The sequence below is a fragment of the Zalophus californianus genome, chromosome 10 (assembly GCF_009762305.2).
Source record: "Zalophus californianus isolate mZalCal1 chromosome 10, mZalCal1.pri.v2, whole genome shotgun sequence".
NCBI lineage: Eukaryota > Metazoa > Chordata > Mammalia > Carnivora > Otariidae > Zalophus > Zalophus californianus.
This window is the reverse complement of record NC_045604.1, coordinates 78,959,083-78,972,985: the sequence shown is the minus strand read 5'-3', so window position 1 is coordinate 78,972,985 and position 13,903 is coordinate 78,959,083. Positions and strand designations below refer to the sequence as shown.

The 13,903-nt window shown below is 45.1% G+C and overlaps 2 protein-coding genes across 2 annotated transcripts in view; both read left to right on the top strand.

Moving 5' to 3' along the window:
- The first annotated feature begins 280 nt into the window (after nt 1-280).
- Nucleotides 281-13,903, top strand: part of GSPT1 (G1 to S phase transition 1) — a 38,877-nt gene continuing 25,254 nt past the window's right edge. The window contains exon 1 of the mRNA XM_027610699.2: nt 281-644. Within this exon, the coding sequence (XP_027466500.1) occupies nt 281-644 (364 nt within the window). The remainder of the gene's footprint in view (nt 645-13,903) is intronic.
- On the top strand, nt 5,165-6,878 carry LOC113932144 (small nuclear ribonucleoprotein F-like). Its single transcript, XM_035722105.1, has 2 exons — nt 5,165-6,215; nt 6,432-6,878. Exons 1-2 carry the CDS (start codon nt 5,902-5,904, stop codon nt 6,502-6,504), a joined length of 387 nt encoding a protein of 128 aa, XP_035577998.1. The 5' UTR covers nt 5,165-5,901; the 3' UTR covers nt 6,505-6,878.

The window sequence follows — 13,903 nt, the reverse complement described above, 5'->3', positions numbered from 1 at the left end:
GCCGGCGTGGGGTTGGCGGTGAGGCGGTCCGAGGTGGTTGGGGTTGGGTGGGAGGAGATCCGCTCGCACACACGAGGAGGGTTGAGCCGCCGCCGCCGTTGTCGCGAGTGCGGAGTTGGGACTGGAGCCTTCGCCGCGACAACGCCGGGGATTGTGTCGCTAGCCCCTGGCCCCTCTGCCTCGCCGCTTCGCCGGGTCATCGCGGCCTCCTCCTGCCCGGTCCGTCGCCCCCGCCTCCATTTCCCGCCCTCTCTTCACCACACACACGGCCCCCCCGATCATGGATCCGGGCAGTGGCGGTGGTGGCGGCGGCGGCGGCGGGAGCAGCAGCGGCAGCAGCAGCAGCGACTCGGCGCCCGACTGCTGGGACCAGGCGGACATGGAAGCCCCCGGGCCGGGCCCGTGTGGCGGCGGCGGCGGCCCCTTGGCGGCGGCAGCGACGGCGGCGACCGAGGCCCAGCGTGAGCACCTCAGTGCGGCCTTCAGCCGGCAACTCAACGTCAACGCCAAGCCCTTCGTGCCCAACGTCCACGCCGCCGAGTTCGTGCCGTCCTTCCTGCGGGGCCCGGCCCAGCAGCCGCCGCCCCCAGCTGGCGCCGCCACCCCCAACCACGGAGCCGGCAGCGGCGCGGGAGGCCCTCCGGGTAAAGGGCCGGGATGCGCGGGGCGGCCTCGGGGCGCGGGAGGAAGCCGGGCTAGGCGAGGGCGGGAGCAGCCGGCCTGGGCCCGGAGCCCAGTGGGGCTGCGGGTGGGGTGGGGTCCGGTGGGCTCGGGCGGCGCGCCGCGCGGGGCCGGGTGGCACGTGGAGCGCTGACAGCGGCGCCGGGCGCGGGTAGCCCTGGGTGGGGCGGCCCGGGGGCCGCCTGCGCGGGGCGGCGGCGGCGGCGGCGGCGGAGGGCCGGGCGGGGCGGGGGCGGGGGCGGGGGCGGTGTGCGGGATACACCCGCGGGGCCTGGAGGCCGCCCCTTCCCCGGGGGGGGGGGCCGCAGCCACCCCCTGGCAGTGGGGACCGTATGGGACGGAGAGGGGGCCGCGGCAGGTCAGTGCCACGAGGCCTAGAAGTGAGGACAGATGGAGCCACGAGTGGGTCGGGTGGGCGTTGAGAGATCCGAGGAGTTGGCGAGGACGAGTGCTCGAGTTTTCCCTTCACCTTCGGCCGAGCCGAGAGAGTCTCTTGCTGCAATTTCTATTATTGAGACTGTAATCGCGTTTTAAATGTCTGTGACACGGAACCGTCCTGAAAGAATCCCAAGATGCATTGCAGCCTTGTGATACGGCCGAAACTGTTGGCTATCAATACAAAGATCTCGTTCACCCTTAGCATTTGTAAGCTTGTAAAGTTCACAAAGTGTCAGGAAGTTTATAAGAGTTCCTCACTTAAACGTTAATGTGTTAGGAAACTACATTGATCTGTGTGCCCTTTTCCTTAAGTGGGACTGGGCTTTTCTTCTTAGTGACACGTTTGGAATTTTCATTGCGTTAAAATCGTTTACCTTACTCAGGTTGCTTGGAATAACTCGCTCTGTCTCTGTTACTGTGTCAGCAGTGAGTCTGTTCACACACTTGAGCACTTGTTAGGACTTAGTAGTTGTCACGTGCCATTCTCATCGGCGCTGGTAGGCCTTCTTTCTGTGGTTTCAAGTCAAGTTCGGTCTTTAAAAATCTTGCCGTGTTCTGCTTCATTGTGATAGCATGCTTTCGGGAACTGATTTATAGGAATGTCAAATCAGAGAACTTTATACCTCCCAGATACAGGTACTTATGTTAGGAACTGTCCGTATTGATTAAAGAGAAAAAGAAAGGAGAAGGTGGAATGTCCTTCCCATTATCTAACCAGGGTATTGGGGACTGGGTCATAGATGTTCCCAACAATTTGTGTGTGAGAATGGGTTGTTGATTTCTCTTTAAAGTTCTAAATTGTGGTATTTCTTAGATAAGTGGACATCATAAAAGTGCTCTGGGAGGTTAGTTTCTTAAGAAATTTTTGCTATAGTTTTCTCTCTAGAGGCAAAAAGAGTGTGAAGAAATACTTTTGCAAAGTGTATATGTGAATACACAGTTTGGATTTGATTGTTTTATTGACTAGTATTTTATTTGTATAGGCACTTGTTATTTCCTTTTGAATAGGAAATTCAGTTATTTATTTATTTTTTGCTTAGATCAAGCCATTTTGGCTGCTGGAACTAGTTCATTACCAGCTTCTAAAAGTGTCTGTTTCCCCATGCTTTATCATGGGTAGATTCCTTTTATCCAGCCATTTTCTTTTTGCCCCCCCCCCCTCCCTTGGAGGCTCCAGCACCACTTGGGCTACACCTAGAACTCCGTTTGCAGGGGATGTAGCCATCAGCCATCAAAAGACAGTCGTCCTTAGCGCAATGGTCAGGAATAATGGTTATTGTTGAGTGGTTAGGCAGTACCTCTTAGGTGAGGGGGGGATTGCTTTTCTCTTCCTGGTATCTGCCAATTTCGGCTTTATCTTAACCCTTTTCTCTGTGACACTACTAGAAGTGGGAGATGTAAAAGTGTGTGGGGAAGTGGTTGTTGGTAAGAAAATTCCCTACGTTGTGGTCAGGTTTTTCTTTTTTTATTGGAAACCTATATTGGTGTTACTGATTTTATCAGATGCTTCTACAAAATGCCTGTTAATTTTAAAAAATAATCCTCTGTAGGATGTTTATTTAGAAAAGAATAGGGTGCCTGAGTGGCTTAGTCAATTAAGGTCTGCCTTCGGTTTGGGTCACGATCCCAGAGTCCTGGGATCGAGCCCCCCCCCCCCTCCCAATTGGGCTCCCTGCTCAGCCGGGAGTCTGCTTCTCCCTCCCGCTCCCCCTGCTTGTGCTCTCTCTCTCTGTCAAATAAATAAAATCTTAAAAAATAGAATAGATTTTTAAATTGAGGTTCAGAGTTATGTTGGATTGCATGTTCCAGCCCATTCAGGTCCGTAAAATACCATCGTTATAGCAGGGAAGTGTGCTTGGAAGAAGGGAAAAAGTTGGAAGTAGCACTTAGATTGAAATTCACAAAGTGGGGGGGGAACCATAAGATTTGCAAGTTTTTTTTATAGTGAGGAAATAGTAGGGCAAGCATGTTTTCTTTTGTTGTTAAGCCATAGCTGAAATTTGTGGTGGGTGTGTTTTGAAATATCAGGAGAGCTCTTGAAGGAGTCTGTCTAGACTAGAGCACCAGAATGAATGACTTGTAAAATGTGTCTATCTAGAATGAATATCTGTCATTTCTCCTGAAAATTCTCTCCTTTCCCTCCCTCCCTTCCTTCCTTTTTCCCTCCCTCCATTGCTTCCTTCCTTCCTTCCTTCTTTTTTTTTTTTGGAAATAGTTTCAGTGGGCCTTGAGCAAGAGGAGGAAGATGCTTTTGCCCAAAGTATCAGTCACCTTACTGGAGGGCTACTAGTTACGCCTGTTTCTAGCTGTCCCACGTCAGAACTTGGGATTCAGTGTTGACCTTGAATCCTTTTGAAAATTTAATACAGGGGCACCTGGGTGGCTCAGTCCTTGAGAGACTGCCTTCGGCTCAGGTCGTGATCCCAGGGTCCTGGGATTGAGCCCCGCATCGGGCTCCCTGCTTCGCGGGAGGCCTGTTTCTCCCTCTCTCGCTCCCCCTGCTTGTGTTCCCTCTCTCGCTGTGTCTCTCTCTGTCAAATAAATAAATAAAATCTTAAGAAAAAAGAAAATTTAATACAGGTTTCGGAAGGAATGATTAAGTAGAACACATTTAAGTGTAATTAAGTATAATTCATTTAAGTGTAATTCTCTACAGATCCAAGTAAATTGGCTAAGTGATTCTCCTTAAAGTAGAGGTCCTGAAATGAATGAAAATACAAGACAGGGGTTACTTGTACTAGAACTAACATTTTCTATGATAGAATGTACTTGAAGTTCCACTTTGTACCCGGTTAAGTCTTTTTGTTGTTGTTGTTGTTGTTAAATGAGAAACATTTAGCAGGGGTGGTCAGGGTTACTCTGTGTCTTGTTTTATTTGGGCTGCTGTAACAAAATACTCCAGACTGGGTGGTTTTTAAACAACAGAAATTTATTGCTCACAGCTATGGAGGCTGGAAGCCCAAGATCAGGGTTCTGCCCTGTTCTGGGGAGAGCCCTCTTCTGGATAGCCAACTACTGACTTCCTGTGTCTTGAGGCAGAAGGAGCAAGGGAGCTCTAGGGGGACCTCTTTTTTTTTTTTTTTAAATAAAGGCAATAATCCTATTCATGAGGGCTCCACCCTCATGACCTAGGACCTCCCAAACGCCGCACTAACTTTATCACATTAGGCATTAGGATTTCAATATAGGGATTATGGGAGACACAAATATTCAGACCATACATAGCACTTGGACTTTTAGAACAGCCGGAGCTTCTAAAATAGTGGTGTAGTGTCCTTTCCACCACCCCACTCTCAACACCTCTCAAAACTCTGCCATTAAAAGCAGTACAGAGGGATTCCTGAGTGGCTCAGTTGGTTAAGTGGCTGCCTTTGGCTCAGGTCATGATCCCAGGGACCTGGGATCGAGTCCTACGTCGGGCTCCCTGCTTGGTGGGGAGCCTGCTTCTCCCTCTCCCTCTGCCTGCTGCTTGCCCTGCTGTGCTCTCTCTCTCTCTGACAAATAAATAAATATAATCTTTAAAAAAAAATAAATAAAAGCAGTACAGAATAGGGGCACCTGGGTGGCTCAGTCGTTAAGCATCTGCCTTTGGCTCAGGTCATGATCCCAGAGTCCTGGGATCGAGCCCCGCATCGGGCTCCCTGCTCCACGGGAAGCCTGCTTCTCCCTCTCCCACTCCCCCTGCTTGTGTTCCTTCTCTCGCTGTGTCTCTCTCTGGCAAATAAATAAAATGTTTAAAAAAAAAAAAGCAGTACAGAATAAAACTAGCAGGCCTCAGCAGGCCCTCCAAAGAATTGTCTCCAAAATGTTGCACATTATGTTGTGAAGCTTGAATTTTATTTATTATTTTTTATTTTTTTTAATATTTATTTATTTGAAAAAGAGCAAGAGCGAGAGAGGGAACACAAGCAGGGGGAGTGGGAGAGGGAGAAGCAGGCTTCCCGCCAAACAGGGAGTCTGATGTGGGGCTCGATCCCAGGACCCTGGGATCACGACCCAAGAGCTGAAGGCAGATGCTTAATGACTCAGCCACCCAGGCGCCCCTGAAGCTTGAATTTTAAAGAGAAATGGTCTATATTGTAGTGTTTGGGTTTCACTGAATGCTAACTTTTAGTGGGGGAGGGATTTTCTTTTTTTTAGTAATTGAGCTATAACTCACAAAAAATTTACCTTTTAGAATTATACAGTGGTTTTCAGTATATTCACAAAGTTATGCAACCATCACCATTTGGTGAATGCTTCTTAATCACTCATCTCTCAAAGGTGACCTCCTCAGAGCCACTGGAGTAGAGAAGATCCAGATTCAAAGTAATAGTTGTTTTGTCCAGCAGGGCCCTTAGACTTTATTTACATTAAACAATACCTGTGGAAACTGAGAGATAAGTTTAGATAGTTAATAGATAAGATTCTTGAGATTTGTTTCTCTTTCGGTAAGACCAAAGGCCTGCAACAACAACTCTGTCAAGGATTTTTCAGACTTCCATGGGACAGTAAGTGAAATAGAGTAAGCAGAGGAAATCGGGGAAAAGTCTTATTCCTGGAGTGTCATTTCTTTTCCTACCTAAATTTTCTGTTCTACCTGGTTATTTCCTTTTCTGCCTTGACTTACTCATTATTAGACTGTTAGATTTGGGCTCTTATTTCATGATTTTACAAACTGTTAGAATTTTTGATTGGGAGTAAACCCTCTTTGGGGCAGGTTTTATTTAATGTAGTTAGTACATAGCTTTTTGCATTCTTTTGTCCTTTGCTTATTTTTCACCTGTTCTGGAATCGTACTGCATGAAAAGACAGCAATTAAAATTTATCATGCGAGATTTCGCGCCCGGCGGGAGTTACGCCAGTCACGAGGGACGGACTACACTTGGGTCGGCGGCGAGTTTCCTGCATCATTTGCTTGTAGTCGCGATGAGTTTGCCTCTCAATCCCAAACCTTTCCTGAATGCATTAACAGGAAAGCCAGTAATGGTGAAACTTAAGTGGGGAATGGAGTACAAAGGGTACCTGGTATCTGTAGATGGCTGTATGAACATGCAGCTTGCAAACACAGAAGAATACATAGGTGGAGCACTGTCTGGACATTTGGGTGAAGTTTTTTTTATTTTTTTATTTTTTTAAAGATTTTGTTTATTTGAGAGAGAGAATGAGATAGAGAGAGCATGAGAGGGGGGAGGGTCCGAGGGAGCAGCAGACTCACTGCCGAGCAGGGAGCCCGATGCGGGACTCGATCCCGGGACTCCAGGATCATGACCTGAGCCCAAGGCAGTCGCTTAACCAACTGAGGCACCCAGGCGCCCCTTGGGTGAAGTTTCAATAAGGTGTAATAATGTCCTATATATCAGGAGTGTTGAAGAAGAAGAAGATGATGGGGAAATGAGAGAATAGCATCTTTTGTGGGTAATTTTTTATATATATACTTCTAGACAACTTTTTTTTTCCAAAAAATTTATCATGCGAGTTAGGGAAATATAGAGGACAGATTTTAAGCCTTGTTTTGCTTGATTTTGTTCCCTGGGGAGGAAATATCCTTTTTTTTTAAATTAATTTTTTTAGAGAGAGAATGTGGCACACAAGAGGGAGGGGCAGAGGGAGAGAGAATTCCGTGCAGACTCTGGAGCCCGACCCAGGACTCGATTTCACGACCCTGAGATTACAACCTGAGCCGAAACCAAGAGTTGGATATTTAACCAACTCTGCCACCCAGGTGTCCCAGGGAGGAAATGTCTCAAAGTGTTAAAATAGTATTGTCTTGGGGCACCTGGGTGGCTCAGTCGTTAAGCATCTGCCTTCGGCTCAGGTCATGATCCCAGGGTCCTGGGATCGAGCCCCGCATCGGGCTCCCTGCTCGGCAGGAAGCCTGCTTCTCCCTCTCCCACTCCCCCTACTTGTGTTCCCTTTCTCACTGTCTCTCTCTCTCTCTGTCAAAATAAATAAATAAAATCTTTAATAAAAATAAAGTAGTATTGTCTTCCTGGTTGAAAAGAAAGGAATGAAAGAGACTTGATAACGTTTTGGGGTGAATTAGCAGAATTAGAATGAAATGTTTGGAGATGTGAATCTCTGGCTTTGCTTATATATTGCAATTAAAGAACAAATGTTTTCATGCCTGCAGAACACAGGATGCTGTGCTGGGCCCTTGAAGGGATGCCACCAAGATGATTAAGTTGTGATCCTTCAAGGAGCATAGAAAGGGATGGATCAAATACCCATTTTACTCTAATGGGAGACCCAAGGTGGTAAGAGGGACCATACAAAGGGGGTAGAGGGCTTTCAAAGCTGAGAGGAGGAATTGTCCACAGATTTCCTTAAGTAAATCATTTTAGTCCTGTCACCGTAATCCCAAAGCTAAAGATCTGTTTTCTGCTAAGTGTTCTTTGTGAATACCTTGGGTTTTTTTTAAATTGAGATATGATTTATTTATTTTTTTATTTTTTTATTATTTTTTATTTTTTATTTTTAAAGATTTTATTTTTTCATTTGAGACACAGAGATACAGAGAGAGAGAGAGAAAGCATGAGCAGGGAGAGAGGCAGAGGGAGAAGCAGACTCCTCGCTGAGCCAGGAGCCCGATGTGGGGCTCGATCCCAGGACCCCGGGATCATGACCCGAGCTGAAGGCAGACGCCCAACCATCTGAGCCACCCAGGCGCCCGAGATCTAATTTATATACACGGTTAACCTTTGTGTTTCTCTATTTTATTAAGTTTGCTAGGAATTTGCTGGAGTAGAGCATTGGTTATCTTTATTATTTGTAGTTGACACAATGTTACATGAGTTTCAGGTGTAAGATATAATGGCTCCTCCCACCACAGGTGTAGCTGCTGTCAGCGCGGCGGAGATTACCATACCGCTGCCTGTGCTCCCAGTGCCCTGCTGTGCCTTGGATCCCTGGGAGCATTGACGGCTTTTCTTTCTACATTACTTGTTGTCACTTTCATAGGAGCGGCAGTGAGTTAGTGCAGTTCTGGTGATGTATCTGTTGGGCATGTTAATTTAGGACTGCGTCATTCTATTCACAGTTCTTAAAAATCTTTGGGAAGCAAGAATTTGGCCACTAGTTGAAGGTTCTTAATTGTTCTGAGATCCTTAGACTCCTTTTTTAGCTGCAATCGTTGATTCATACCAAAGCTGCTTAAAAGTTTTGTCCTTATTTTCAGTGGATTTTAACAAAGCATGGCTGGGCTGTAGATGTGTTTGGTTTTTTTTCATAAGTGGCTTTGTTCTGAGGAAACCTAATTGTTATTGTATTCCAAGTTGAACCCGATCCCCAGCATAATTCTACTTTCCAGGTGAGAGAAACGTTTAGTCAGGATTTTCTGAGCATCTTTTATTAGCCTGGCCTGAGAGTGGTGACACCAAATTCCAGACTACATTCTGACTAGGTAATGGTAGGTCACTTCACTTGAAACAAACAAAAAGTGTACACTTGTGAATGTCATTGGGGCAATTTCCTGGTTGACCATTTCTGCGGAACTCCAGTGGGTTACCATACTACTAAGCGGTCTGTGTCCATCTCCTTTGGGTGGTTGATTTTGGTTGCGTATACATGTTTTTCTCTTCTTTTTGTACCTTATTGGGGCTGTCCGAAATGGTTTTGGTTGATGTATCTCAAGTATTCCTCAAGTTGTTTTTGACATAGGTGGGATATAAATCATAGATGAATGTTTTAGGGTTGCTTGAAGAATACAGCGGGATTTAACTCTACAGAAAGCCTAATCAAGTTGGTATGTGGCGATGTGTTAGTGATTGAATAAATAGGATTTTGGAATGTGAGGGCTAGAAGTGACCCCAGCAGTAATAACAGTTGCCTCATTTTGGATAAAGAAACTGAAGCCTAGAGATGCTAAGTGAAGGCATAAGGTCACTTGGAGCTTTAATGCCATGGTTGATGCTAGAGTCCACATTTGCCAGTTGCTAGTTCAGTGCTCTCTGCACACATCGCTGTTTAATAATGGGGAAAAGGGTGTGCCTAGAGCTGATACTCAACCAGCGAGGGTCTTCTCACTCGGGAATTTGCCTTTCTTATATTTCATTCTTAAATTTTTAGAATTATTATGGGGCTTTGAACTGCGTGTTGTAATCATAAATTTACTGAGCAGTTACCACCATCATTGCTTAATATGGAATCTTCACAACACTGTCTTGAGGTATAGGTAGTGTAAACACATTTTACAAGTAAGAAAATTAAGACTCAGAGAAGCTAAGTAAATTAGCAAAGTGAGGGGCGCCTGGGTGTCTCAGTCATTAAGTGTCTGCCTTCGGTTCAGGTCATGATTCCGGGGTCCTGGGATCGAGCCCCACATCAGGCTCCCTGCTCCGCGGGAAGCCTGCTTCTCCCTCTCCCACTCCCCCTGCTTGTGTTCCCTCTCTCGCTGTGTCTCTCTCTGTCAAATAAATAAACCTTAAAAAAAAAGAATTAGCAAGGTGACATCCATGACTAAACAGAGAAGCTAGGGTTAGAATCTAGGTCTGATTTCAAAGCTTATTCCTAGTAATGGTTACTCTGCTAGCCCTTTCCTTGTGATTTGATATTGAATGATCTTTTTGGCCAAGATACTTTTTTCAGAAAAGGAGCCCATGAATGTGTGGGCTATGGCACTGTCTCCATGTTCTCTGTCAGTGGGGGCCGAGGAACATCTTCATAAGGAGGCAGTGCTCTAAAGTAATACTTGGAAATTGCTTCTTCATATGTTTTAGGAAATGATGACGTAAAATCATTAAAACAGACTGTTCACTACTGTCTGTGACATCATTCCTTTTATTTTTAGAGTGTTAGGTAATTAAAGCAAAACCATGGACCTTTGTATGTGTTCGGTGGGCTCTTTACTGTTCTCAGGGCTTATGAATTCAAGCCCCATGTTGAGCATGGAACTCACTGAAATGAAATGTTTACTGTTTTCTGGTTTTGTCTGTGGGAGAAAAATACCACAGCATGCAGTTTTGGTGAGACTGCGTGGTCACCTGAGTGCTAGAGAAGTTTTAGTTCCTTACTCAGACTATACTTGAACATTTCTTGGATACTGTTTCACTGAACCCTTGTTAAAGAGTCAGCACACAGGGGCGACTGGATGGCTCAGTAGTTAAGCGTCTGCCTTTGGCTCGGGTCATGGTCCCGGGGTCCTGGGATCCAGCCCCACGTCGGGCTCCCTGCTCATCGGAGAGCCTGCTTCTCCCTCTCTCTCTGCCTGCGTGTCTACCTACTTGTGCTCTCTCTCTCTGTCAAATAAATAAATCTTTAAAAAAAAAAATGCCAGCGCCTGGGTGGCTCAGTTGTTAGGCGTCTACCTTCGGCTCAGGCCATGATCCCAGGGTCCTGGGATCGAGCCCCGCGTCAGGCTCCCTGCTCGGCGGGAAGCCTGCTTCTCCCTCTCCCACTCCCCCTGCTTGTGTTCCCTCTCTCGCTCTCTCTCTCTGTCAAATAAATAAATAAAATATTGAACAATGAATCATGGAACACTGCACCAAAAACTAATGATGTAATATATGGTGATTAACATAACAATAAAAAAATTAAAAAAAAATGCCAGTACATAAAAGGTTGGTTTTACTCTGTTGAGCCCTTATGGGAATGTAGTAAACAAGACTCCTGAGAAAACTGAACCAATAAGACCACAAGGAACTAGCCCTGTGAAAACCAAAAGAAAGCTGAAGGAAATTCAGTAAAATCAGTTGTATGTTTATCCTGTATGGTACATGCGCTCTGCCAGCCTGTGGGGACTACAAGAGTAGAGAAAAAAGTCTCCATATTTCAGAAAACCACCATCGTTCTGGAAGTCTGTGATCTCCTGGGGAACCAGAAACAAAGATCTGTTTGTGCGCCCCTGTAATTGAAGGCAGGGTCCTACCCTAGAGGAGATCTGAGGAGGGATCATTAGCCTTCAGGTGGTGGGCTGGGTTGGGAGTGTGTAAAAGTGGAAGATCAGGTGTGGCCAGTTTGTACACGTGAGGAGAATGTGAGAGCCGCTAGAGCTGTGCCCTTGTGGCTCTTTAACTGAAATTAAGTAAAACTTAAAATTCCATTCCTCAGTTGAGGTACCACCTTTCAAATGCTTAATAGCCACATGTGGCTTGGGACTGTCCTATCACAGCACAGAGAACACGTCCCTCACTGCAGAAACTTGTATTGGACAGAATTTTGTCACACTGCTTCTCACTTCTGTCCAGTGTAACACACAGTGACTTCTGTGACAGCACTGAAATTGTTTTTATTTTTTTCTTTAACGAGCATGCCATTTAGCTAACAGGGCTAAGGAATTTTAGTTAGGGTAGCTATTTTATATATTGCTGTTTAGTGTGTAAAGAGGATTAAAGATCAGTTTTATATCTAAAGCAGTACAAATGCAAATTGGTTATTTATGAAATATACAAATTAAGCACTTTTCAAGAATTGGCCAGACATTTGTGTTGAAAACATGTAGCTTGAATTAAAACATTTCATTAGCTACCACCTGTATGGCCTTGACTAATTTGTGCTACACTGATGAGCTGACAAAGTACGAGTCTCCATGTTGACGTCTTTTGATTCATGATCAGATCTTTCATTTCATTTCATTTCATTTCATTTCATTTCCTTTCATTTCAGTGAGTTCCATGCTAAACATGGGGTTTGAACTCATGAGCCCTTGGAACAGAGAGTCTCATGCTCTGTCGACTGACCCAGCCAGGTGCCCCTCCATGATCAGCTCTTTTAAAAAATATTTATATTCTTTTTTCAAAAATTACAGTGAAATCATGGTGCCTGGGTGGCTCAGTTGGTTAAGTGTCTGACTCTTGATTTCCACTCAGGTCACGATCTCAGGGGCGTGAGATCGAGCCCTGTGTTGGTCTCCACGCTCTGTGGGGAGTCAGCTTCTCTCTCTCCCTCTTTTGTCCCTCCCCCTGCTCTCTCTCAAATAAATCTTTAAAAACAAAAACTACAGTGAAATCCATGTAACATACAATTAACCATTTTAAAGTGAATAATTCAGCCAGTGTTGTGCAGTCACCACCTCTGTCTAGTTCCAAAACATTTTCAGCCCCCGCCACCCCGAGAGGAGACCCATGCCTGTTCAGCAGTTACTTCCCATTCCCTTTGCCTCCTCGCAGCTTCTGGCAATCATGAGCTTGCTTTCTGTCTCTGTGGATTTACCTGTTCTGAACATTTTATGAGTGGAATTGTACAGCATATAACCGTTTGTGTCTGGCTTATTTCACCAGGATCAAATTTTCTCCTAACAGTTTTAAGATTCAGATCATCATCGGTGTTAAAGCACAGGCAGTCATATTGCCTAACAGTAACATCTTTCACCTCTTGTTTTAAAATTTGTGGTGATATACCCAGTATCTACACCTAGTTCATTAATCTTCCTTTATCATGAACCAGAGTTATTAGTTTCCCTTTTAATTTGGGATATGGCAGGTTACTCATTGATGCAGTCTGATAACTTTCCCACTTAATTAGAATTGTTTGTTTTTTGAATACTTGACAAGGGTGTAGAACATGGAAATATCATTGGAAAATATGAAACCATAATGTCACTCCTTACGTGGGAGGTTTACTAGCTTTTCCTTCACTGGGATATGAACTGTGCAGGACTTAAATCACGGTCATCTGTTTGCTGACCATGAACAAATGACTTTGGGCCCTTGTAGAATTCTGAGCCTGGGCTCCTTAGTGCTAATAAAATCAGGATATGATATGCATTATGAATAAGACCTGAGTAGAATGAACTGGAAAGTGTTGACTGTGTATGTGTGTGCGTGTAAGAAGACCGGGGTACAATTAGATTGAGGAGTTTAAAAGAGCATCTTGCTATATCTGATTTTTCTGGTCCATTATTGCAGAAATACCAGTTCACAAATGTCGCTAGCCTTGCCATTAGGTTTATAATGTGATCCATGTCTGGATGCATGGAAAGCTTTTTTCCACATTGGGGAAAGTATGGTCAACTTTTTATTTTGGGACCCTTTAATACCATTAGGTATATATTAAGCACTTAATTGATTTTGGTATTTGACTCGCTGTCCCTGTGAGCTTTACAAACTTAAGGCGAACATATCATAAATAGGATGTTTTGAAAAATAAAAATGTGAGCAGATTTTCATTATGGTGCATTCTGCAGCCACTGAGGTGGTCTGGTGACGTCATTATCCTGAGAAGCGCCTTACAGTCTTCTGCATGTATTGTGTATTTGTAAATCTAAGAGTTAGTTCTAGAACTGGGTGGTCAGCTATGTGTATTGTTGGGTTTTGTAAAGCTCAGCTGCAGTTTGGGGTATCTTACTGTGTGATCTTTTTCCTGCCTTAAAACACTACATCATCTCTGACTCAATGTACTTTTATCGAGTAATTTTTCAGCAGGGGCTGTTTGAAGGAGGGCGAGATGACGCTTGTCTAACTTGGCAAAGCCCGGTTGGGTCGGGTTTGTCTGAATGTTAGATGGGAGTGATTGCAGTTATGTATTTCAGGGTGTTTGAAGGGGATTGAATGAGTCAGCACATCACGGCTTGTTAAAAATCAATTGGAGGTAATTTGCCCCCACCTCCAGCACTGTGTGGATTTGTGAGGGCCTCTGTCCAGGCTGGCACACATTTGATACTCAGTCATGCTGGTTGATAGAGTCGAGTGTATCCCAACGCCTGTTAGGGGGAAGAGACTCACGTGTTGAATATCTGCTTGGTGCCAGGAGTTACTTAATACAAAACAAATGTATTCTCTCATTTAATTCTCTCAGCGGGCCTGTCAGGTGGGTGGCATGTCATTTCCAGAATTCCAGTGAAGTAGCTGCATCTCACAACCTGAAGTGA

Coding starts and splice junctions, on each gene's coding strand:
- LOC113932144 (XM_035722105.1), top strand. CDS start 5,902: ATGAAAAGACAGCAATTAAAATTTATCATGCGAGATTTCGCGCCCGGC. Junction 6,216..6,431: donor GGACATTTGGGTGAAGTTTT/TTTTATTTTTTT, acceptor GGGTGAAGTTTC/AATAAGGTGTAATAATGTCC.